At 38.9% G+C, this 21,181-nt stretch overlaps 3 protein-coding genes across 3 annotated transcripts in view; 2 read left to right on the top strand and 1 right to left on the bottom strand.

Moving 5' to 3' along the window:
* LOC134754971 (uncharacterized) overlaps positions 1 to 21,181 on the top strand; it is a 567,282-nt gene that overhangs the window by 185,114 nt on the left and 360,987 nt on the right.
* Positions 1 to 21,181, bottom strand: part of LOC134754964 (extracellular sulfatase SULF-1 homolog) — a 116,374-nt gene that overhangs the window by 13,541 nt on the left and 81,652 nt on the right. The window contains exons 4-9 of the mRNA XM_063691458.1: positions 19,042 to 19,193; positions 16,715 to 16,884; positions 6,844 to 6,982; positions 5,222 to 5,409; positions 2,500 to 2,664; positions 1,865 to 2,027 (exon numbers count right to left, since the gene is read on the bottom strand). Of these exons, the coding sequence (XP_063547528.1) occupies positions 1,865 to 2,027; positions 2,500 to 2,664; positions 5,222 to 5,409; positions 6,844 to 6,982; positions 16,715 to 16,884; positions 19,042 to 19,193 (977 nt within the window). The remainder of the gene's footprint in view (positions 1 to 1,864; positions 2,028 to 2,499; positions 2,665 to 5,221; positions 5,410 to 6,843; positions 6,983 to 16,714; positions 16,885 to 19,041; positions 19,194 to 21,181) is intronic.
* LOC134754951 (uncharacterized) overlaps positions 1 to 21,181 on the top strand; it is a 533,971-nt gene that overhangs the window by 470,758 nt on the left and 42,032 nt on the right. The window lies entirely within an intron of this gene.

The raw sequence follows: 21,181 nt of genomic DNA, 5'->3' as shown, positions 1-21,181 counted from the left end.
TCTTTCACTGGTATGCGTTAAAATTATAAATAACAAACGAACAGTCAACGCCCTCTATACGAGTGTAGGCCAAAACTAGTGGCGCCATCTGATCGAGAATCAAATTTTCGTGATTTTCGAGGCACGTTTTTTCCTTAGACTGTATCCATCTATTACGGAGTTATATCTATCTTTGGTACTACTAATATAAATATATACATCGAATGTATATATATACAAATATACATAACTTAACTGGTGAATAACTAAAGAACAGAACAGAATAGGTAATAATGACGATGACGGGATCCGGAATTTTTTAAATATTTAGCTTCAGGCAGCAAAACTTTGTTGGTCCATTAGGTACGCTTTGAGTCTTGATTTAAAGGAACCTATAGTACTGCTCTGTCGGATTGGTGGCGGAAGATTATTCCAGCACTTCGTGGCAGCGTAGCGAAAGCTGCCACGGAATGCAGCGGTTCTGTGCCTTGGGCATAGTAGTCTGGGACCACGCCTGATGTGTTGATAGATGGTCAATTTCTCAAATAAGTACACCGGCCTTTTACTTTTACAGATACCAAATAGGAGCGTGGCAAAATGTAGAATGCGTCGATTATTCATGTTTAAGAGTATTAGTACTCATGTATGGGCTTATGTGTGACCGAGGTGGTATCGGGAAGCAAAAGCGTGCGCAGGCATTTTGCAGTCGTTGAATAACTCTTTTGGTGCGAGCCAGTAAACAGTTCCCGTATACCGTATCCGCATAATTAAGTTTGGATAGGATAAGAGTGTCACATAATTTCACGCGCATGTCCACACTGAGATAGTTTCGCACCCTGTAAAGAACTGTTAATCTATAGAAGCAATTTCTAACCGTTTCAATGATATGGTTTTCGAAATGCAAGGAACTATCCATAAGGATTCCTAGGTTACGGGCTTCTGCCACCATGTCCACATTTTGACCTGTAATGTTTACGCTCGGATTTAAAGTATTGATTCGGTTTACTTGTTTTTTTTTTGAACCTAACACCAGATACTTTGATTTTGTAGGATTGAGTACTAAACTATTCATTTTTGACCAAATAGCAATACGGTGCAAGTCTTCGTTCAATCTATCAACAGCCATTTGTGTATCTTCTGGTTTAAAAGATATGTAAACTTCAGAATATTGTAAGAAAAAGAAGTGCCTAAAAACCGGCCAAGTGCGAGTCGGACTCGCGCACGAAGGGTTCCGTACAATTACGCAAAAAATGGCAAAAAAATCACGTTTGTTATATGGGAGCCCCACTTAAATATTTATTTAATTCTGGTTTTGGTATTTGTTGCTATAGCGGCAACAGAAATACATAATCTGTGAAAATTTCAACTGTTCATGCGATACAGCCTGGTGATAGACAGACAGACTGAGAGTGGAGTCTTAGTAATAGGGTCCCGTTTTTACCCTTTGGGTACGGAACCCTAAAAAATGACCTAATACCGTCTGGCAGACGCAATCACAAAAATATGTAAAAGGCTAGTAAAATACAGAGGTTTTCCATCACTGCCACTCCAATTATGCACGAGCGATAGAAATGGACATAAAAGATCTTCTGATTTTTCCTGGATTCGCATGGACTTGGCGGTCGCAGCGTATACTATAAGTATAAGCACGCCGGGACTGGGAGGTACTTAGGTACTCGTAAGGTGGGGCTAGACTAGAGTAGGTGTGGGTAATCTATCTATCCTCCTGACGATCGGGTTTCAAAATTTGCCAGCTTAAATTTAACTCTGTCAGGTTGACAAAGTTATTTGAGGCCTATGAGGACGAGGGTCGTCAGGAGGCTATTATAATTTAATATGTGTCGTCGAAATATGTCGAGTCCCTCCACCCTGTTTGCGGCCTTACGTCGTCTTCATCTTCGTCTTCGTCGTCATTAGGCTCGAGGAAGTCATCGTCGGCGGTGTCATCAAAGTCGCTGCTCTCGGCCGAGGGCGCGCCGGTGCTGCTGCCCGGGCTCAGCTCGCGGCTGTACTTGCTCGACGAGTGCTGCATGTCTCGACGACCCGAGCTGGAATATACTTGTTCCATATATTTAAGGCATAGGGGGTGACACTCGTTTACGTATAGAAAACGATAAATGAATGGAAATCATCACGACACTGTTCGTTACATCAATATTTTCCAAAAACTAAATTTACAATAAATAAAAACGGCTGTACAGGTCGCATTCCTCACAGGTCATAAAACTGGTATTTCCTATAAAAAGGGACCTTATTGTCGATGGCGCTTACGCCATTATAAACGATGCTCCGATATAAAAAACAATGCCGCGCGACGCTGTGCGGCGTAAGCGCCATCGACAATAAGGTCCCTTATCATAGAAAATGCCCCAAATATATATCTATTTACCTGTAGAGTAGGACAGATACACGAAAGCATTTTTCCCAAGCTGCAACGAAGACCGCTAAGATGTGTTGTGTTTACACGGTTCTGCAAACACTTTGCGAAGCAGAGTAAGTATATATGTGTGTAGTGTGTACCTCTCGACAAGGAAGGTGTCCGGCCAGTGCGCGCTTGGCTGGCGGCGGCGCCGCGGCTGCAGCAGCGGCAGAAGCGAGCGGCCGTCCATGTGCGCGGGCGGCACCACGCCGCCCATGTCCAAGAACGTCGGCGCCAAGTCGATGTTCAGTACGATGTCATCCACACTGATCCACAAATTAAATAGATTTATTATATGCACACTTATGCCTTCAATACCTTCAATATGTATGAAGTTACATCAAACTTATTTTTTCTACTCGACTATAATCTGTGTATTACAACCTTTTTCTTTTCAACGTTGGATAGTCTATGGCACTTCCGACTCGAGCATAAGAATTTTATCGATAAGGTTCAGTCAATTACGTCAATTATAAAAATTTTGAAAATAGAACTTCATACATCATCATCATCATGTCAGCCGATAGACGTCCACTGCTGGACATAGGCCTCCCCCAAGGCTCGCCACTCCGACCGATCCTGTGCCGCTCGCAACCACCGAATTCCCGCGACCTTCACCAGGTCGTCGCTCCATCTCGTTGGAGGCCTACCGGCAGTTCGTCTTCCGGTACGCGGACGCCACTCCAGAACCTTCCAGCCCCACCGGCCATCAGTTCTGCGAGCAATGTGCCCCGCCCACTGCCACTTAAGGTTTGCAATTCTGCGAGCTATGTCGGTGACCCTAGTTCTACTGCGGATATCATCATTTCTGACTCTATCACGCAGAGAAACCCCGAGCATAGCTCTCTCCATTGCCCTTTGCGTGACCTTGAGCCTTCTTATGAGGCCCATCGTTAGCGCCCACGTCTCAGATCCGTATGTCATCACTGGCAACACACACTGGTCAAAGACTTTTGACTTAAGACACTGCGGCAATTTGGACGAAAAGATACTGTGGAGCTTCCCGAACGCTGCCCAACCGAGTCGGATTCGACGAGTGACCTCTTTCTCGAAGTTGGACCTACCTAACTTTACTGTTTGTCCTAGGTATACATAATCGTCAACAACTTCGAGCGCAGAGCCTCCGATTAATACGGGAGTTGGCACAACATGGACGTTAGACATGATCTTCGTCTTGTCCATGTTCATTTTCAGACCAACTCGTTCAGATACTCTGCTGAGATCAGCGAGCATCGCACTGAGGTCCTCCATGGTCTCAGCCATGACTACGATATCATCGGCAAACCGAAGGTGAGTGATGTACTCGCCATTTACATTGATGCCTCGTCCTTTCCAGTCCAGAACCTTGAAGGCATCCTCCAATGCATCGAAGCCAACTGACAAAACTGAAGACCGACGACGGCAGGATCATCTCATCCAAACCTGAGCTCTTGGGAGAAGTCGAGAAGTTCTATGGACAGTTATACACAACAACCCGAGCACCCGTCATGGATCTAGCTAGAGACCCTAGAGCTAGACTAACTCGACACTATACCGAAGATATCCCGGACGTCAGCCTGTACGAGATTAGTATGGCTCTCAAACAACTTAAGAATGGCAAAGCCCCAGGTGATGACGGAATTACGGCCGAACTCCTGAAGGCGGGTGGTAAACCAGTCCTTAAGGCCCTTCAGACGCTGTTTAGTTCCGTCATGCGCGAAGGAAAAACGCCGCAAGCGTGGAACAGAAGTGTGGTGGTGCTCTTCTTCAAAAAAGGTGATAACACCTTGCTGAAGAATTATAGACCCATCTCACATCTGAGCCATGTCTACAAGCTGTTTTCGAGAGTCATCACGAACCGTCTCGCACGCAGGTTTGACGACTTCCAGCCCCCCGAACAAGCAGGTTTCCGTAAAGGCTATAGTACCGTAGACCACATACATGCGTTGCGGCAGATTATACAGAAGACTGAGGAGTATAACCTCCCCCTTTGCCTTGCATTTGTGGACTAAGAGAAAGCCTTCGATTCGATCGAGACTTGGGCTGTGCTGCAGTCTCTCCAAAGGTGCCAAATTGACTACCGGTATATCGAACTTCATACATTTCGATAAAATATTTCTTGTTTAAGGAGACTCGATTCAATGCAAATTAGCCTACTTAAACACGCTGCTGCGTCGCATCTGCTTTGTGATTGGTTGGCCAACAAAAACATTTTATTTTATGTTGTAGTAAAAACAATTGCTTCATAAGTCAGAAACGCGCATGTGACACCTTTCATATAGAAACATCCCTATACCCTACGAAAACCGCTTAGCGTGTGATGCGCGGTCAAATAAACAGACAAACAGACAAAAATTCTAAAAACTGTTGGAACGTGTTCTGTTATCGATTCTAAGTATCCCCAGCCAATTTCTTTTCGAATATCTTCCATGTAAAGACTTTCGACCCTCTTCCGCTTTATTATATGTATAGATAGACAATAGTTATATAATCAAGCTTTTCATGCTCGTACCTTACTTAAGCAACTCAGCAAGCTTCGTTGCTTAAACACGGTACTCGACTGAAAAGCTCTCTATTATATCACGATTGTACAACTACAAAATACTATTAAAGCGTATTACAAATATATATATATACCTATATATAAGAAACTCGTCACTCGCACAATGGTAACACAATTATTTCGATCTCTGGTCTTTGGATGCCGCCATATTCTACGTTTTGAACTAATGTTGGTGTCTTTTCATAAGTAGATATATACTCGTCGTACCAACAATGTGACAGCTGACAATGTACGCAGTGTATGACGTCAACCGGAGACCTTGGTCTACGCCTTAAGCTTACACTGTGCCAGGCTCGACGCCAGGACCCCTGACGAGGAAGGGCACGCGGATGTCGAACTCGAAGGGGAAGCTCTTGCCCTTCACCAGGCCGAACTGCCCGAGGTGGTAGCCGTGGTCCGAAGTGTACACCAGGTACGTGTTGTCTAGTTCACCCAGTGCTTTCAGCTCTTGATAAACTCGTTCAACGGCCTGAAAACAAAATGAATATAGTCGTCGAATAGCGATTCACTTAGTTAAAATGCAACAAGCATTTTGATAATATAAGGAGTTTGTTTCAGATAGGAAGTTGAAGCATTTTCTCTGTGGTGGCATAGGTCATTAAAATAATACCTACTGAGGAAGGAGTTCTTTTCGTTATAGTATTTTTCACATAGGTTGGGTATAGTGACAGCTGTCATTTCCATACAATTTACCTTATCTTATCTTATACCTTTAAACGAGCAATTCTTGTATATTTATATATTTCGGGGATCTCGGAAACGCCTCTAACGATTTCGATGAAATTTGTTATATGAGGGTTTTCGGGGGCAAAAAATCGATCTATCTTATTTCTGGAAAAACGCGCATTTTGAGTTTTTATGTTTTCCGAGCAAATTTCGGTCTCCCAGATAAACCTTAAGGGGGCGACTACTTATCAGTTCGCCGGACGATACAGGCCTGTCAGTTAGAACAAAAATTTGACAGTTCCGAACAACTGACAGGCCGATATCGTCCGGCGGACTGATAGTCAGTGGGCCCCTTTAAAACGCGTAAATTATATTGAGTTGACAGTTGCCACCATACTCAAGCTATGTGACAAATACTATAATCGCAACTTTGCACCCTCAGGAGAGCTTCAAGCGTGAGTATTAAGGAAAGAAATATACAACATTGTATATTTTTTATGACTCATCACCGTGAAACTTGTCCGTCACGCGCAGGATCCACTGCTTGTCCGGGTCGGGGCCATGTTGGACGTCGGTGTGCTGCCTATAGTTGTATTTACCGTGTCCACGCTCTGCAGCGTCTGCAGCCGCTTGGTCATGAGCAGGTCGGTGAACTGGCGGTGGATCGGCCTCATCTTATCCGTCACGCGCAGGATCCACTACTTGCCCGGATTGGGGCCATGTTGGTCGTCGGTGTGCTGCCTATAGTTGTATTTACCGTGTCCACGCTCTGCAGCGTCTGTAGCCGCTTGGTCATGAGCAGGTCGGTAAACTGGCGGTGGATCGGCTTCATCTTATCCGTCACGCGCAGGATCCACTACTTCTCCGGGTCGGGGCCATGTTGGACGTCGGTGTGCTGCCTATAGTTGTATTTACCGTGTCCACGCTCTGCAGCGTCTGCAGCCGCTTGGTCATGAGCAGGTCGGTGAACTGGCGGTGGATCGGCTTCATCTTATCCGTCACGCGCAGGATCCACTACTTGTCCGGGTCGGGGCCATGTCGGACGTCGGTGTGCTGCTGCTGCCTATAGTTGTATTTACCGTGTCCACGCTTTGCAGCGTCTGCAGCCGCTTGATCATGAGCAGATCGGTGAACTGGCGGTGGATCGGCTTCATCTTATCCGTCACGCGCAGGATCCACTGCTTGTCCGGGTCGGGGCCATGTCGGACGTCGGTGTGTTGCCTATAGTTGTAGTTACCGTGTCCACGCTCTGCAGCGTCTGCAGCCGCTTGGTCATGAGCAGGTCGGTGAACTGGCGGTGGATCGGCTTCATCTTATCCGTCACGCGCAGGATCCACTGCTTGTCCGGGTTCGGGGCCATGTCGTAAGTCGGAGTGCTGATTCAATAAATAAATTCACGTTATTGAAGCTTTAAATATTGGTAATTGATAAAGTGAGCGAGGTAGCGGGAGTACGTGCATACAAAATTCATGGTCACAAGTCATCATCACCTAATTCATCTACGGTAATCGGTATAGATAATGGCCACCAAAAAAAAGATAATTTTTAAACCAATTGTAACTTTCTTTAAATACGTCAAATACATAAAAGACGAAAAGGACTTAACTCGCAAATGGGTAGATATTTTTTAATACAGTTGCTCAAAAAGTGCTACTTTTCGTGGCTGTTTAGCGTGCGGAAAGTTGGTTTTCGCGAACTAGTGCTTTTTACATTTAATTTTTACTGCTTTTTATTTTTTTTAATTTTTACTTTTAATTCATGACTACTTATTGATGAGTGTTAATATTAGTTTCCTTTAAACGTCGTAATCAACATAAAAACCTACTGTATATGAATACGAAAAATATGCATATTTCATATTTTATTACTTACCTTTTAAGTATTATAACACGTTTATTTTTTAATGTTGAAAAACCGTTCTTAACAAGTTGTCTGAATGGAACGGAACGCCTGTCAAAGAAGATGCGTATTTTCTTACTGCAAGAATGTTTTAAGTTTCCAAAGGCAACATTCGATATTGTTGTTTTTATAAATATACGATACACAAATAATCATAAATAACGATATTTAGGAAATAATAGTACAATGTTTTAATATTTACAATTGTTTCTGTCTTATAGAACATGCATTTGAAAAAAAAAACTTTCATTGAAGTGGGTTCAATAATATAGTTTGTCAAAGGACTGTCTTATTTCAAACATAGACAGAGAGAATCATACTATCTTTATCTTACACTAGTACTAGCACCCGAAAGAAAAGGATGAGTATAGTTTTTTTTGTTCTTATTTACTGCCAATTTGGTTTGACCAACTATAATAACAAAATCTATTCTAGTCGAATAAAAGCTAGAAAAACACTTCTTTATAATGTCAATGTCAATGATGTCACAGAATTAATAATATAAAAGTTTCGAATTCCGTCCCTTACTTGTTGCTTTTCTTATTTTTTCGCAACTGTATTAAAAAACGTCGTTCGATACACGTGCGGAAACGTCATTCTTCACTCGTCCCGAGTCTTGCCACTCGCCTACGGCTCGTGGCAAGATATCTCGGTACTCGTGAAGTAATGACATACTTTCCGCACTAGCATCGAAATGTACTATTATAGGGATCAGTGAAATGCCAAAAATACTCAAAATGTTTGTCTTATATGTTTAGTGATTAATGCCGTTACTACTTATTATATATGTAAGTCATAATTGGCAATTTAATAAAGATTCGGAGAGGTCAGAAATGACGAGATATTAGGTACACGCACATTTTGTAGGTACTGAGGCTGACAGAAGTAGCATGACAAATACGAACGTTTCCGAGATAATACATTGGGAACGAATTATTCACTATAATATTTTTCACATCATAGCTTGGATACAGTGAGAGCTAGTATCTCCATACAATTACTAACCTCAAAACGCCTACATTGCATTGAGATGACAGCTGCCACCGTACCCAAGCTATGTGAAGACGTTAGGTTAAAAACATATTCAGATATTTTTGAGCAGTACGTATTTGGACCTAGTTGAACCTCGGACAGATGGCAATATTTGAATAGAAAATTAATAAAATAAAATATTTAAGTGTATTAACTATTGACATGTTCAATGTTGTCCTTTAAGTGTGCCACGGTACGAAGTTATACTTAAATATAATTTTGTCCTTTAAGTGTGCCACGCTACGAAGTTATAAATATAATTTAGTCCTTTAAGTGTGCCACGCTACCAAGTTATAAATATAATTTAGTCCTTTAAGTGTGCCACGCTACCAAGTTATAAATATAATTTAGTCCTTTAAGTGTGCCACGCTACCAAGTTATAAATATAATTTTGTCCTTTAAGTGTGCCACGCTACCAAGTTATAAATATAATTTGTTTTGTTTACATTATTTTTCACTTTCTAATTAAGTCCAACTTATATCTAATCGTGATAAATTGAGAAGATATTCTTTTAATCTAGTTTAACTCAAGGTTTCATATTTGCCGTATTTCTAATTACTTATTAGTTATCTGCGTTGTATCGTATTGTAAGTTACCAAGTAATCGATCGTAGAAAGAATTCCTAAAATGTTTTAGGCAAAAATAAAAATCGGCCAAGTGCGAGTCGGACTCGCGCACGAAGGGTTCCGTACCATTACCGAAAAAAACAGCAAAAAAATCATGTTTGTTGTATGGGAGCCTCATTTAAATATTTATATTATTCTGTTTTTAGTATTTGTTGTTATAGCGGCAACAGAAATAAATCATCTGTGAAAATTTCAACTGTCTAGCTATCACGGTTCATGAGATACAGCCTGGTGACAGACAGATAGACGGACAGACGGACAGACGGACGGACAGACGGACAGCGGAGTCTTAGTAATAGGGTCCCGTTTTTAATACCCTTTTGGGTACGGAACCCTATAAAAAGGCCATTGCTAAGTATTATGTTTCTAAGGTACAGTCTGGCAAAAAAGAGTAGAAATTAAAAAGTGGTATTAACACTAGTGTCGTCCCGTTTTATAACCGACTTCAAGATTTCAAAAGGAGGAGGTTCTCAATTCGGTTGTGTTTTTTTATGTTTGTTACTTTGATTGTAAGTATATACATACAGACTTTTTTTGATTGTAAGTATATACATACAGATTGGTCCCGTTTTTGTCAAAACGCAGTTCTGATGATGGGATCCATGAGGAATGGAGGGAACTCCTCAAATGTTAAAGGCATACATATAGTGATTTTAGTATTTTCATCAACAAATCAAGCATTTACATTTAAAAAAGTGACATTTGATGAAGTGCAACTGTTGATGATGATCAGAACGGAACTCTTCAATGACGCATAGTTCAAGTTTGGCGATTTGCCTACTTCGTTATGTTTGTTAAGCAAGTTAGGTTTTCAAGACACATTTTTGTCAAGCTCGAGTTCTGATGATGGGATCCATAAGGAACCGAGGGAACTCCTCAAATGTGAAAGGTATACATATAGTGATTTTTGTATTTTCATCAACAAATCCAGCATTTACATAAAAAAGTAACATTTGATGAAGTGGAACTGCTGATGATGATCAGAATTCAACGACACATAGTTCACGTTTGGTGATTTATTCTCTTCGTTATGGACCCAGACCCGAACTTGGACCTGAACTTTTTTTTGAACTGCGATCCTCACAGAACCGAACTGCTATCAGAAAAGTGGGTTTGAACTGTGACCCTTACAGAAACGAAATGCTATCAGATCATTGGGTTAGGTTAGGTTAGAACTGTGACCCTTACAGAAACGAAATGCTACTACTACTAGAAAGAAAAGTGGGTGGTTTTACCTCCTTTTAGTTAGGCAAAGGATGCTGTCTTTTTCATTTCATTGTCTCGAGTGCACCATCGGCATCCCCCATTGAAGTCGGTTTTTTTTTTCTTAAAAAATATCTTAGATTGATTTGAAAGGTACGACACTACAGTGTTGCCACTTTTTAATTTCTACTGTTTTTTGCCAGACTGTAATGGCGTTAATATGTTTAAAATATTTGTGTTTTTTTTTGCTAGCCTATATAAGTGTCCCGCTGCTGGGCAAAGGCCTCTCCCCTTGATTTCCACGACTCCCGATTTGGTGCTTCCTCCGGCCAGTTGTTCAGGAAGCTGTCCAGGTCATCTCGCCATCTTCGTTTGGGCCTGTCCCGTCCACGTCCCTCTACCGGCATCCACTTGGTGGCTAAGCTAGCCCACCTCTCCGGATGCATATGGTAGACGTGGCCGGCCCAGTCCCACTTGAGCCTAGCGGTTTTCTCGCCTACGTCAGCAATGCCGGTTTTTGAGCGCAGCGTGGTGTGTTTACATATATAAATATTATTGCTGTGATTACATATATAAATATTATTTCTGATTACATATATAAATATTATTTCTGTGATTATATTATAAATTTAGTACCTAATTAAATTTGTCATGTCCGAGGTACAACGGGAAATGACCAAGGTACATCAGGGGTCTTGTTCCTTGGACACTTTTCCCTTTTTTTCGTCAACGTATCCCATCAAAATAAATAACCCAATCTTTTAATTTTATATCGTATTAAATATATAGTTTATTAATGTATCTTATGATATTTGGATAAACAATAAATATGCAACCTTTAGTTTTTTTTATCATATAAGAAAAAACTGTCCGAGGTAGAACAGCTTCCCTACCTACAAAACAACGGCTATTTACCTATTTGAAAGTTGTAAGTAAACACATTATGTAAATTTGAAACAGATACCGTCGCATTTACGCTTTCAGTCTCGTATCCAAAGAAGTCAAGTAAAACTGTAACATATTATGTACGCCTTAGACATTGTATATGTATTCTGCAGAAAATGTAGGAAGAGAACCGGAGCGCGATGCCCCGAAGTCTGCCACTGAGCTCGTCTGTTACATTACATATTAACACATTCAATACCGAAAACCCGGCCCGGCTATCGGGTATTTTATGGTTTCGTTCCCATCAGGCCTGACGACCCGATAGTCGGAATCGTTGTACTACAGCTTTATATGACTACATTTTCGTGGCCTGGCGCGGATGTCTTGTGTGGCTGGGTGGCAATGAATGTGTTAATAAAGTGCCCGCTCGAAGCCATCCTCTCGTATCTTTTGACAATACAATGCGAAAGGTTTCACGAAAATCCGTTCATAATACTCGGGTTAAGGATGACTCACGTTAGACCGGGCCAGGTCCGGGCCGGAAAGTCCGGCGCTTCGTTTACTATGGAAAGCATCACCGGTCATCTGTCACAGGAAAGTAAGCGCTGGAAGCTCCGGCCCGGTCTAACGGGAGTCATCCTTTAGTCGGGAACCAGGGTTTTTGTATTTTTAAGTCTCAAGGCCCTCCACTAAAAGATTTTTGAGCGAATGCGAATGTTAATAGTAAGTAAGTAGTGTCCCGTAGTCAGTGGCGTAGCTAGGCGTGGGCGAAGTGGGCCGTCGCCCACGGCCTCGCGCCCCAGAGGGGGGCCTCGCGCGAGGCCCCTTCGGGCACAGTTTTTTATATATTTTTTTATACCACGTCGGTGGCAATCAAGCATACGGCCCGCCTGATGAAAGTAAAGGGCCTCGCAAATGCGATTTCGCCCACGGCTAGATTAGTTCACGCTACGCCACTGCCCGTCTTCTCGTTAACGACAGTTGAATGAAACCAACAGACACAATTCTATCTACACGAGTAGGTACAGCTGTGTATGTTGCGTAAAATGTATGCATATGATGTGCCTAACTATTTTTACTGATAATTCTATGTGAATGTAAACTGAATCTTATGGATTGAAAATACTGACATTAGATTTATATAGATTTTATTAAAGTTAAATTGCAGACAAAGATAACCAAAGCAAATACATAGCTTTGGGTTAGGACTGTAAACTTGCATATTTGGAAATAAAATAAATAAATAGTAATAGCATTTGCTCTTTGACGATGCGATAAACGCAGCGTTGAACGCATGCGTCAACGGATGTGGGACTTAACGCTGCGTTTATCGCATAAAACAACCGCGCGCTTTAGTTAAGATTTAATCTATATCGGTTTAATTTCGCAGATTGAACGAGTTGTCGTTTATTTGCGAGCCGCCGGTGAGCAGCTTTTATGTGGTTCAATAATTTATGTGGCGTCCTTACAACCTGGGCGGTAAGTACACGCCGGAAGCTCCTTATTTCAAGGTTCAGTCCGTTTCGCTCGTATCTAACTATGCAACAAAGTAAGATTTTACAACAAATTTTTTAATGTAACCTTAGGGTCAGGCTTAATTGAGGTTAAGATAAATATATATTAGATATACATATTATATTTATTTAGGTCTCTGGCCGCGACTTCAACCACGTAGAAGTCATTAAACTGCCCCCTCCTCCCCCTTGCTACTCTCAGTATTTCGCAAACCTCATTGCATCTCATTACTCTCATTATAATATCTCTAACTATATGCGTGAAGGAGGAACAAACATCCATAGTTCCATACATACGTACGTATTAGTAGGATATTCTATCTATAGTTGGTCAAGCAAATCTTGTCAGTAGAAAAAGGCGCGTAATTAAAAATTTCTATGGGACGATATCCTTTAGCGCCTACATTTTTATTTTTAAATTGAAACTTTTATTATATCGCCCCAAATTTTTTGGGCTGTCATTAGCATGTCGCATTACAGCATTAGCAAAATTCTACTTTATTCCCAGTACTTAGAGTTCATTCATCAGTTCAGTCTTTAAAATAAGCATAACTTTTTGTTTTCGAACATCACGGATCCAATACTTGCTTTGCTGGCTGATATTTGCTTGTAATTTCATACACAATTTTAAGGACAGTAGACCTAATAAACCTTAAATACGGTGGGCTTCTGTCAAATTCGAATAGAATCAGTCAAAATACATAAACATACGTACGTAAGTATTTTTCAAAGCGCTGCGAAAGTATACTCCCTTTTGCTTGTAATGTACATGATTATATCATGTTCGACTACCGTAGGCTCAATGGGCGTAACGGACAAAATGCGATTTTTCAGGAGAGCCAAAAAACTTTTATTTTGAGAAAAAAAATCATAACTTTTTGTTTCTTCGAATTAACTGACGCCTGTTTTTGGCTTACTCTTAGCTTTCTGAGCTCTTTTAAATTGTCTTGTTGAACTTACGATACAATGTTTATTTACGAAAATAGCATGTCCGTTACGCCAAAAGAGGGGCTGCGCGGCGCAAGGGAAGCCCTTATTTAGGCAAGTTGCGCCCCTTTTGGAATGTTAACCTTATTGGCAAAAGGGCGTAATATACAAAAAAAAATACTTTTAAGTAGTACCATTTGGCCTAAGTCCAACAAGTTCCTAACAATTTGGTTGCCCCATTTAAGAAACACTTTTCTGGGTACTGTAATTTCTACTACTCTGTTGACGTCTTTTAGCCACAATACCAATGACTATTCATTAAAATGTTTAGTTTAGTAACCATGCATATTTTTTTATTTCTTAATATGTATTGCAAAAAATAAATCACTGCTACATACCGTCTATATTTTTTAATCAAATATCAAATATTGGTGGTCGACTTTTATATGACATAGCAAGTAGTGGTTTATAATACTAAAACTTTTCAAATTATTGGCAAACCTAAGCAATAAGAAGAAATCGATTGATGGAATAACATTTGCTTTTATTATAACACAGTGAAGCGTTATTTTTGTTTGTTTGTTTTGCTTATATGATAGTAAGTTTTATTTTTATAGTATTAGTTTTGAAATTTCGTACGTCTTTTTATATGAAAGTAAAAATTAACAATTATTTTATTTTTATGACATAACAGAGTAGTAAGAAAACCATAATTATGGTCAGGCCTACTACTTTGGATTTAAAGCTAAACATGCGAATGGCCCAATTAAAATAAAACTAAATGTTATCAATAACATTCATTTATTAAAAACCTTATTAACCATCTCATTTAAATATAATTATGATTATTTAGAAGCTACCCCGAACTAACTATTGTGGTGTTTTTTATAGAATTGATGAATTCAGTTCCCACTAGTTCAATCAAAATTCACATATTTTAGTGACCCTATAAGCAAAAAACTAACAATGGAAGTACTTAATAAAAAGTTAAAAGGAAAATACTAGGTCATACCACATAACCACAAAAACAACGATTTTAAAACTCGAAATTTTTACGTATTACCTTGACGTATCTCTTACATTGATTTCTCTAACAGTCGTATAAATAGCCACTAGTTGTGGTCGTAACGTACAGTGAGCACTCGAAAATCGTCTTCAAATGGGCGTAACGGACAAAAGAATAGCACACATTTAATGTAATTTCTGATGCAAAAGGGCGTATCGTACACGAAGTTGGGAGTTACGCTCAAATGACTCAGGACTTTTTTTTAAATTGGTGGTTACTGCAAAATGCGTTGGTAAATTGAGTTCAAGCACCATTTTTTCGTGGAGCGTAACGGACAGTTTTTTCACACATTTAATGTAATTTCTGATGCAAAAGGGCGTATCGTACACGAAGTTGGGAGTTACGCTCAAATGACTCAGGACATTTTTTTAAATTGGTGGATACTGCAAAATGCGTTGGTAAATTGAGTTCAAGCATCATTTTTTCGTGGAGCGTAACGGACAGTTTTTTCAAGTTATCGAGACGTTAAATGTACCATTCGATAGAGAAAAAAAAATCTGAGTATAACTGCATTCCACACTCATTTTCGCCATTTTGTCCCTTACGCTCTTTGAGCCTACGGTAATCTACTTACTAATGGGAACGCCCAAATATTTCGAAATATGTTTTTCCGATTTTTATAACCACGATTTTCATAATCCCGGTTTTTTATAAGTCCGAAATATCAAAATCACGATTTTTAAAAACACAAAAAACAACAAACAAACTATTTCCGAAAACTTAAAGTTCCGATTTTACAATTTTCCGAAAAAAATCTTAAATTCCGAAAAATCATTGTCCGATCGGAAATAAAATAATTCGGTATTCAGAAATTCGGTCTTTTGTAAGGTCGGAAAAATGAAATTCGTGATATTCAAATGAAGACTCAAGTTGTAGTAATTCGGTATTCAGAAATTCGGTTTTTTTGTATTTTTATTCAGAGCCCACTGTGTCCCACTGCTGGGCAAAGGCCTCCCCCCTCTTTTTCCACTCGTCTCTGTTTAATGCTATATCCGGCCAGCCTGTCAAGAAGGAGTCCAAGTTATTTTAGTTAGGTTTTTTGTAAGGCCGGAAAAATGAAAAACGTGATATTCAACTGAATACTCACGTTTTAGTAATTATTACGAGTGCCTGTCGTGCCGCATCACGTTAAGTTCGGCATTAAATATTTTTGTCATAAAAATTCGGCATAAATAAATTCGACAGAACTGCGACCTTCAAGAAAACGAACTGTTGCCAGAAAAGTGGGTTAAGTTAGAACTGCAACCCTCAAGAAAACGAACTGTCGCCAGCAAAGTGCGTTAGGTTAGGTTAGGTTAGGTTAGGTGGCGGAATTGTTGTAATCGAAATTATGTGGTTCGGAATTTACAAAATTCGGCTTTACGGGTTTTCGGAAATATAAATCTTCGTGATTTTCATTATTCGTAATTACGACAGTCGGAATTTTGATGGGTCGAGCATTTAAAAATCGGAATGGCAAAATTCGACATTCTAAAATTCGGAATGTTTTTCTCGGAATTATGTAGTGTACCCGTGTGTGATTTCGGTTTCTTTTAAAATGTAAGTTCTACAATGTCCGCATTAGACCATGAACCTGACTGACTGCCAGGAGTCCTTCTGAGCGGTTTTAGGTATCAGTAGATCAGTACGAGCGCTACTATCACAGACGACTACCGATGCACGACCGAAAAAAAGCTCAGTAAAGCATACGTTGAGCTTTCTTTGCTTCTTTTATTTAGATTTACACATAATATTTGCAATACCTAAGTTAATTCATACAGTATTAAATCTTAAAATATAAATAAACAGTCTTATCACTATATTATCATTGTTTAAGGTGTTATTTTCTAACGATTTGTCTAAACTTTAGACAGTCCCGTTTTGCTAGGGATATATATTTGACGGGCGATGATACTTACTCGTCAGGGTAAAATTTTAAGCTTCAACGGTACCGAATGTTAAAGAGAGCGACTTACTGATGAGTGGTAACATTGAAGAAGAGATGCGAGTATTGTGGCGCGGAGTCCTCTGGCCCGTGGGGCGCCGGGAACGACATGACGAGCAGAACCGGCTTGCGCGCGAAACGTCGCTTCGAAGCGCGAAGGAACGCTATTGAGTCGTTAGCGATCAGGTCCGGGTAGTAATCCTGAAACAATCACGCCTTCACACTTTCACATCTTTACTCACTTATGGGAGCGACTAAGAGCTGTATTGCGACGTGACAGGACAAAAATAAAGGTCATTTACTTCCACCTTGTGATTTGGTACATCTCGGTATTTGTGCAACTATAGAAAGCGAAGATGTATCTGCCTATATTTATACGTATTGAAAAACATCGCCATAAAGTTCCTCAAACATTTCCGACCACTACAATATTTTGAAGGCATACCTATTATAACGCCCCACTAACTAACCCTCTCTTTACTACTAATTAACTAACCCACACATGAACTCAAGCAACTCATAGTCTAAGCTAACTACCCGTCTACCCCAGTATCGAAGATGAAACTCCATAAATCACGAAAATGTAATTTACCTCTGATTAAATTTAATTTAATTGGCCTCAAATAAAATGTTGTGATCGTCTAGATAGTGGCAGGACACTACTGCTGTGTGTAATAAACCAGAAACTTTTTACATTAGAAGGATAAGAATAGCCCTTACAAAACGCAAGTTACCTAAAAATATCTTAATGAAGGCAAATAAAAGTTAGAGTAAACAAAACTTAAAGGAATCTGGACAGGTATATAGATAAATTTATTATGAAATTAATATATTATGATGCTAGAAAGAGATCAGATTACTAGGAAATTATAAGGAGCAAAGATCATGATGTGATCATGATAATAATAAATGTTATTTTTAAAATGTGGTTTATCCTCCTACCCATCGGAAGTATGTTCATAGGAATATATCTTCTATGACATATCCCCGACTGAAGCGTGTGAACAAACAAAGCTGTAGCCTCAATCTGTATATCTTTGGATTGAGTCTCAGGTTCTTTAGAACAAGCTTATTTGAAGTTTTAGAAGTGTCTTAACACTTTTGCAAGCACTAATTTAAGTGCTAAAGGAAGAAACACTTGATCCCTTGTATAATTTTAAATCGTGGGATTTTTATATGCCTCAGCTTTATTCTCTTTCGTCGGGATGAAAGTCTGCTTCAAAACCTAGTTTCGCACTAGCAAAGAAAGCGAGTACTCTCTGGATACTCTGGATTGGCCGACGGATGATTTTTTTGTCTTACCCCTCATGAAAAACACTCAATCTTACCCCAACCCACGTTTGTCATATGATAAGTAGGTAAGTATCTTATAAAAAAATATAGTCGTCAGTTATATTTTAATTACTTACCGCTTCGTGAGCAAGAGAGCACTTAAAGCGAGTGGTGCTAGTGAAAAATAAATAAGATTGTAATATTTATAAGGCACGTCGCCACCGAGAGGCCATGTTTAGACTTGTGACCACTTAATGCGTAATAATTATATTAACGACTCAGTCATCCCTATCATATTGTTGACTTGACATTAAGATTAAGCCCGTGATGAGTATTAGCATATTTTTTCTAAATACATTTACTAAACCGCAACTAAACCTTGACTTTGTATTGTATACATATATGTACATTCAATCACATTCTCATACAGTGATCCCTTTTAAGAGGGGACTAAGGCAAAATAGTAGGTAGTTTTTAAAATTGAATTATTACCCACTTTAAGGGAAAATGCCATTAAAAAATTACACGGAAAATAGACTATATTTTCAATAGCAGATTAAACCTTAAAAGGTTAAATTTGGCTTAATAGAAAAAAACCGGCCAAGTGCGAGTCGGTCTCGCGTTCCAAGGGTTCCGTATATTACACTGATTACACAATTTTTAATAATGTAGTTTTTATGTGGAACGTGATGTGAGTGTAATGTCTTTAAAAACCCCGTAAGTTCCAAGGGTTCCGTATATTACACTGATTACACAATTTTTAATAATGTAGTTTTTATGTGGAACGTGATGTGAGTGTAATGTCTTTAAAAACCCCGTAAGGGTCGGATCAAAAACTAAGTAATTAAGCCCGACTCAAGCTTGTCTGCACATTTATAATAGGTTTTCATGTCATCTATAGGTAAATAACTATTTTGTGTATTTTATTCAAAATTTTGTCACGAATTTAACATTTTTTCCCCATCACAAAAAGTGCAAAATTGAGATTCTCACAATGAGGTATTTCATTTGATATGTGTTATGTAACACAATATCTAAACTAATAATGCGAGATAGGTACACAAACCTATAATGTCGTTTTTATACCTTTTGGTAGTCATCTCCATGTTTGATCCTTTTGCCATTCATGTTGATGCTGTAGTTGTAGTATTTGGAGTTCATGATGAGGCCGCCCCACTCGCGCCAGCCGGGCGGGATGTACGACCCATTGTACTTGTTCAGATACTTGCCGAAGTAGCCTGCCAATAATAATTCATACATACAAATACATACAGCCATATATTAAGACGAAAATATGTGAGCAATTAGAGGAAATCATCGATTTATAACTGATAAGTAAAATACCTATGTCAAAAACAGTAAAGACATGCTTTTTTTCTCACACAAGAACACGTGAAAAAGGAACAACCATTAATTATTAGGCTTGGTAAACTTTATAATATGCTTAGAGCAAATCAGCCATTTATGGTATGCGACATGCGACCACATTTAAAGCATTCAATACTTTTTAATGCTATTTCGACATAATTAAGTAGGATAAGCTGGTGACATTTTTATTACTTTTTTCCTAATAAAAGGTGCCCCTTAGCAACAAGTTTTTACTAACATAAGTATAAAGCTTGTCTCAGAAAAAAAAGACGTATGTATTCGCACAGGTTGCACATCAGACTTCTGACCAAAAGGCTTAAGGAATATGTTATAACGTAAAAAAAAAACCTGTTTTCTTATTTTTTATAAAAATAAATCCCTTTCGTTTACGAAGATATCGCCATCACAGAAAAGACTAAATCAAAAAATGTTGTACAAACACTTACAAAATCGAGGCATTTCCACGAAAAACTAGCAGTGAAGTTAATCTATGTAGTTAGTAAGACCTGTTCAAAGGGTGTTAAAACAATTCTAAGAAACTGATAGTAGATGATGGCGGACTGGAAATGGTCATAAGCCCGGGTTTTCTAATAAATAATACAGAGAAGAACAGCATAGCTGCGTTGCAAAAAACACGTATTACCCTCTCTGTACTATATTTAACCAAAAGTGGAAAACGTACAAATGAACAGTGCAAAGTCCTTAAATAATACTTTATAAAGACCTACAAATAAACTAAAGTACCTAACTAAAATGCAAAATAGTAAACGGAAGTGGAAACCACATCTACCATTATCCAAGAAAGCGATAAAGTGACTTAAGTCAACAATATCGAATTTGTGGTAAAACACCTTATTCCTCCCAACTGCTCTGAATTAGGATCCATTGAAAAATAATGGGCTCGTATGAAGTAGAAACTCTTAAACCATAAAACTAACGCCATATCAGTTGAAAAGTCGAAATGGAAAAAAGCTTAATAATTAATAACAGTCTATGTACAAAACCGGATGGCAGCCATTACAACAAAATTACAAATTTCTAGATTTGTAAAGTTAAAGACTCAAAACATGCGTACATACATGATGTTTATTAAATTTGTAACAAGAATTTACCATCAAACAGTTGATTTTTAACTGTTGTGTAAGATTTTGTGAAAATTAAAACGCGTAATTTTTTTCTGGGACAAGCTTTATATTCAATAAAGTGAACAGAACGTCAAGGAGATCTGTTTAAGCATAGAGTAACTTATACTAGAGCGTTACTGTCATAGTAAATTTTGTAACCCCAGTAAATTCACTGCCATCTGTCGACACACTTTAAAACTAAAAATAAATATTTATAAAAATATGATAAAATGTATTTAAATATGGATAAATGATTTTTTTATTTGCATTAATTATTTTTATATGATTTTGACCCATGTTCTTTCACTGGTATGCGTTAAAATTATAAATAACAAACGAAACAGTCAACGCCCTCTATACGAGTGTAGGCCAAAACTAGTGGCGCCATCTGATCGAGAATCAAATTTTCGTGATTTTCGAGGCACGTTTTTTCCTTAGACTGTATCCATCTATTACGGAGTTATATCTATCTTTGGTTTAAGTGAACTTGCTGCGTGGACAAATTACCTACGATTATTCAAGTTTAATGTGTTTATCCGAAATATACATATGACTGTATGAATTCATTTATATTTTTTGTTGTTATTATTTTTGGAAAATCATATTTATAATCATCGTTTTAGGAAGGGTTTTTAACAACAAAAAACACAGTATGAGGCACCACTCTACTTTTTATAGTTAGCTAGATATGGACGTTTAAATATCGACATTTATAAGGCACTCTTCGGCTATTT

This window comes from Cydia strobilella, chromosome Z (assembly GCF_947568885.1).
Source record: "Cydia strobilella chromosome Z, ilCydStro3.1, whole genome shotgun sequence".
Classification (NCBI taxonomy): domain Eukaryota; kingdom Metazoa; phylum Arthropoda; class Insecta; order Lepidoptera; family Tortricidae; genus Cydia; species Cydia strobilella.
Note: the sequence above shows the minus strand (reverse complement) of the source record. Positions and strands in the feature narration are given on the sequence as shown.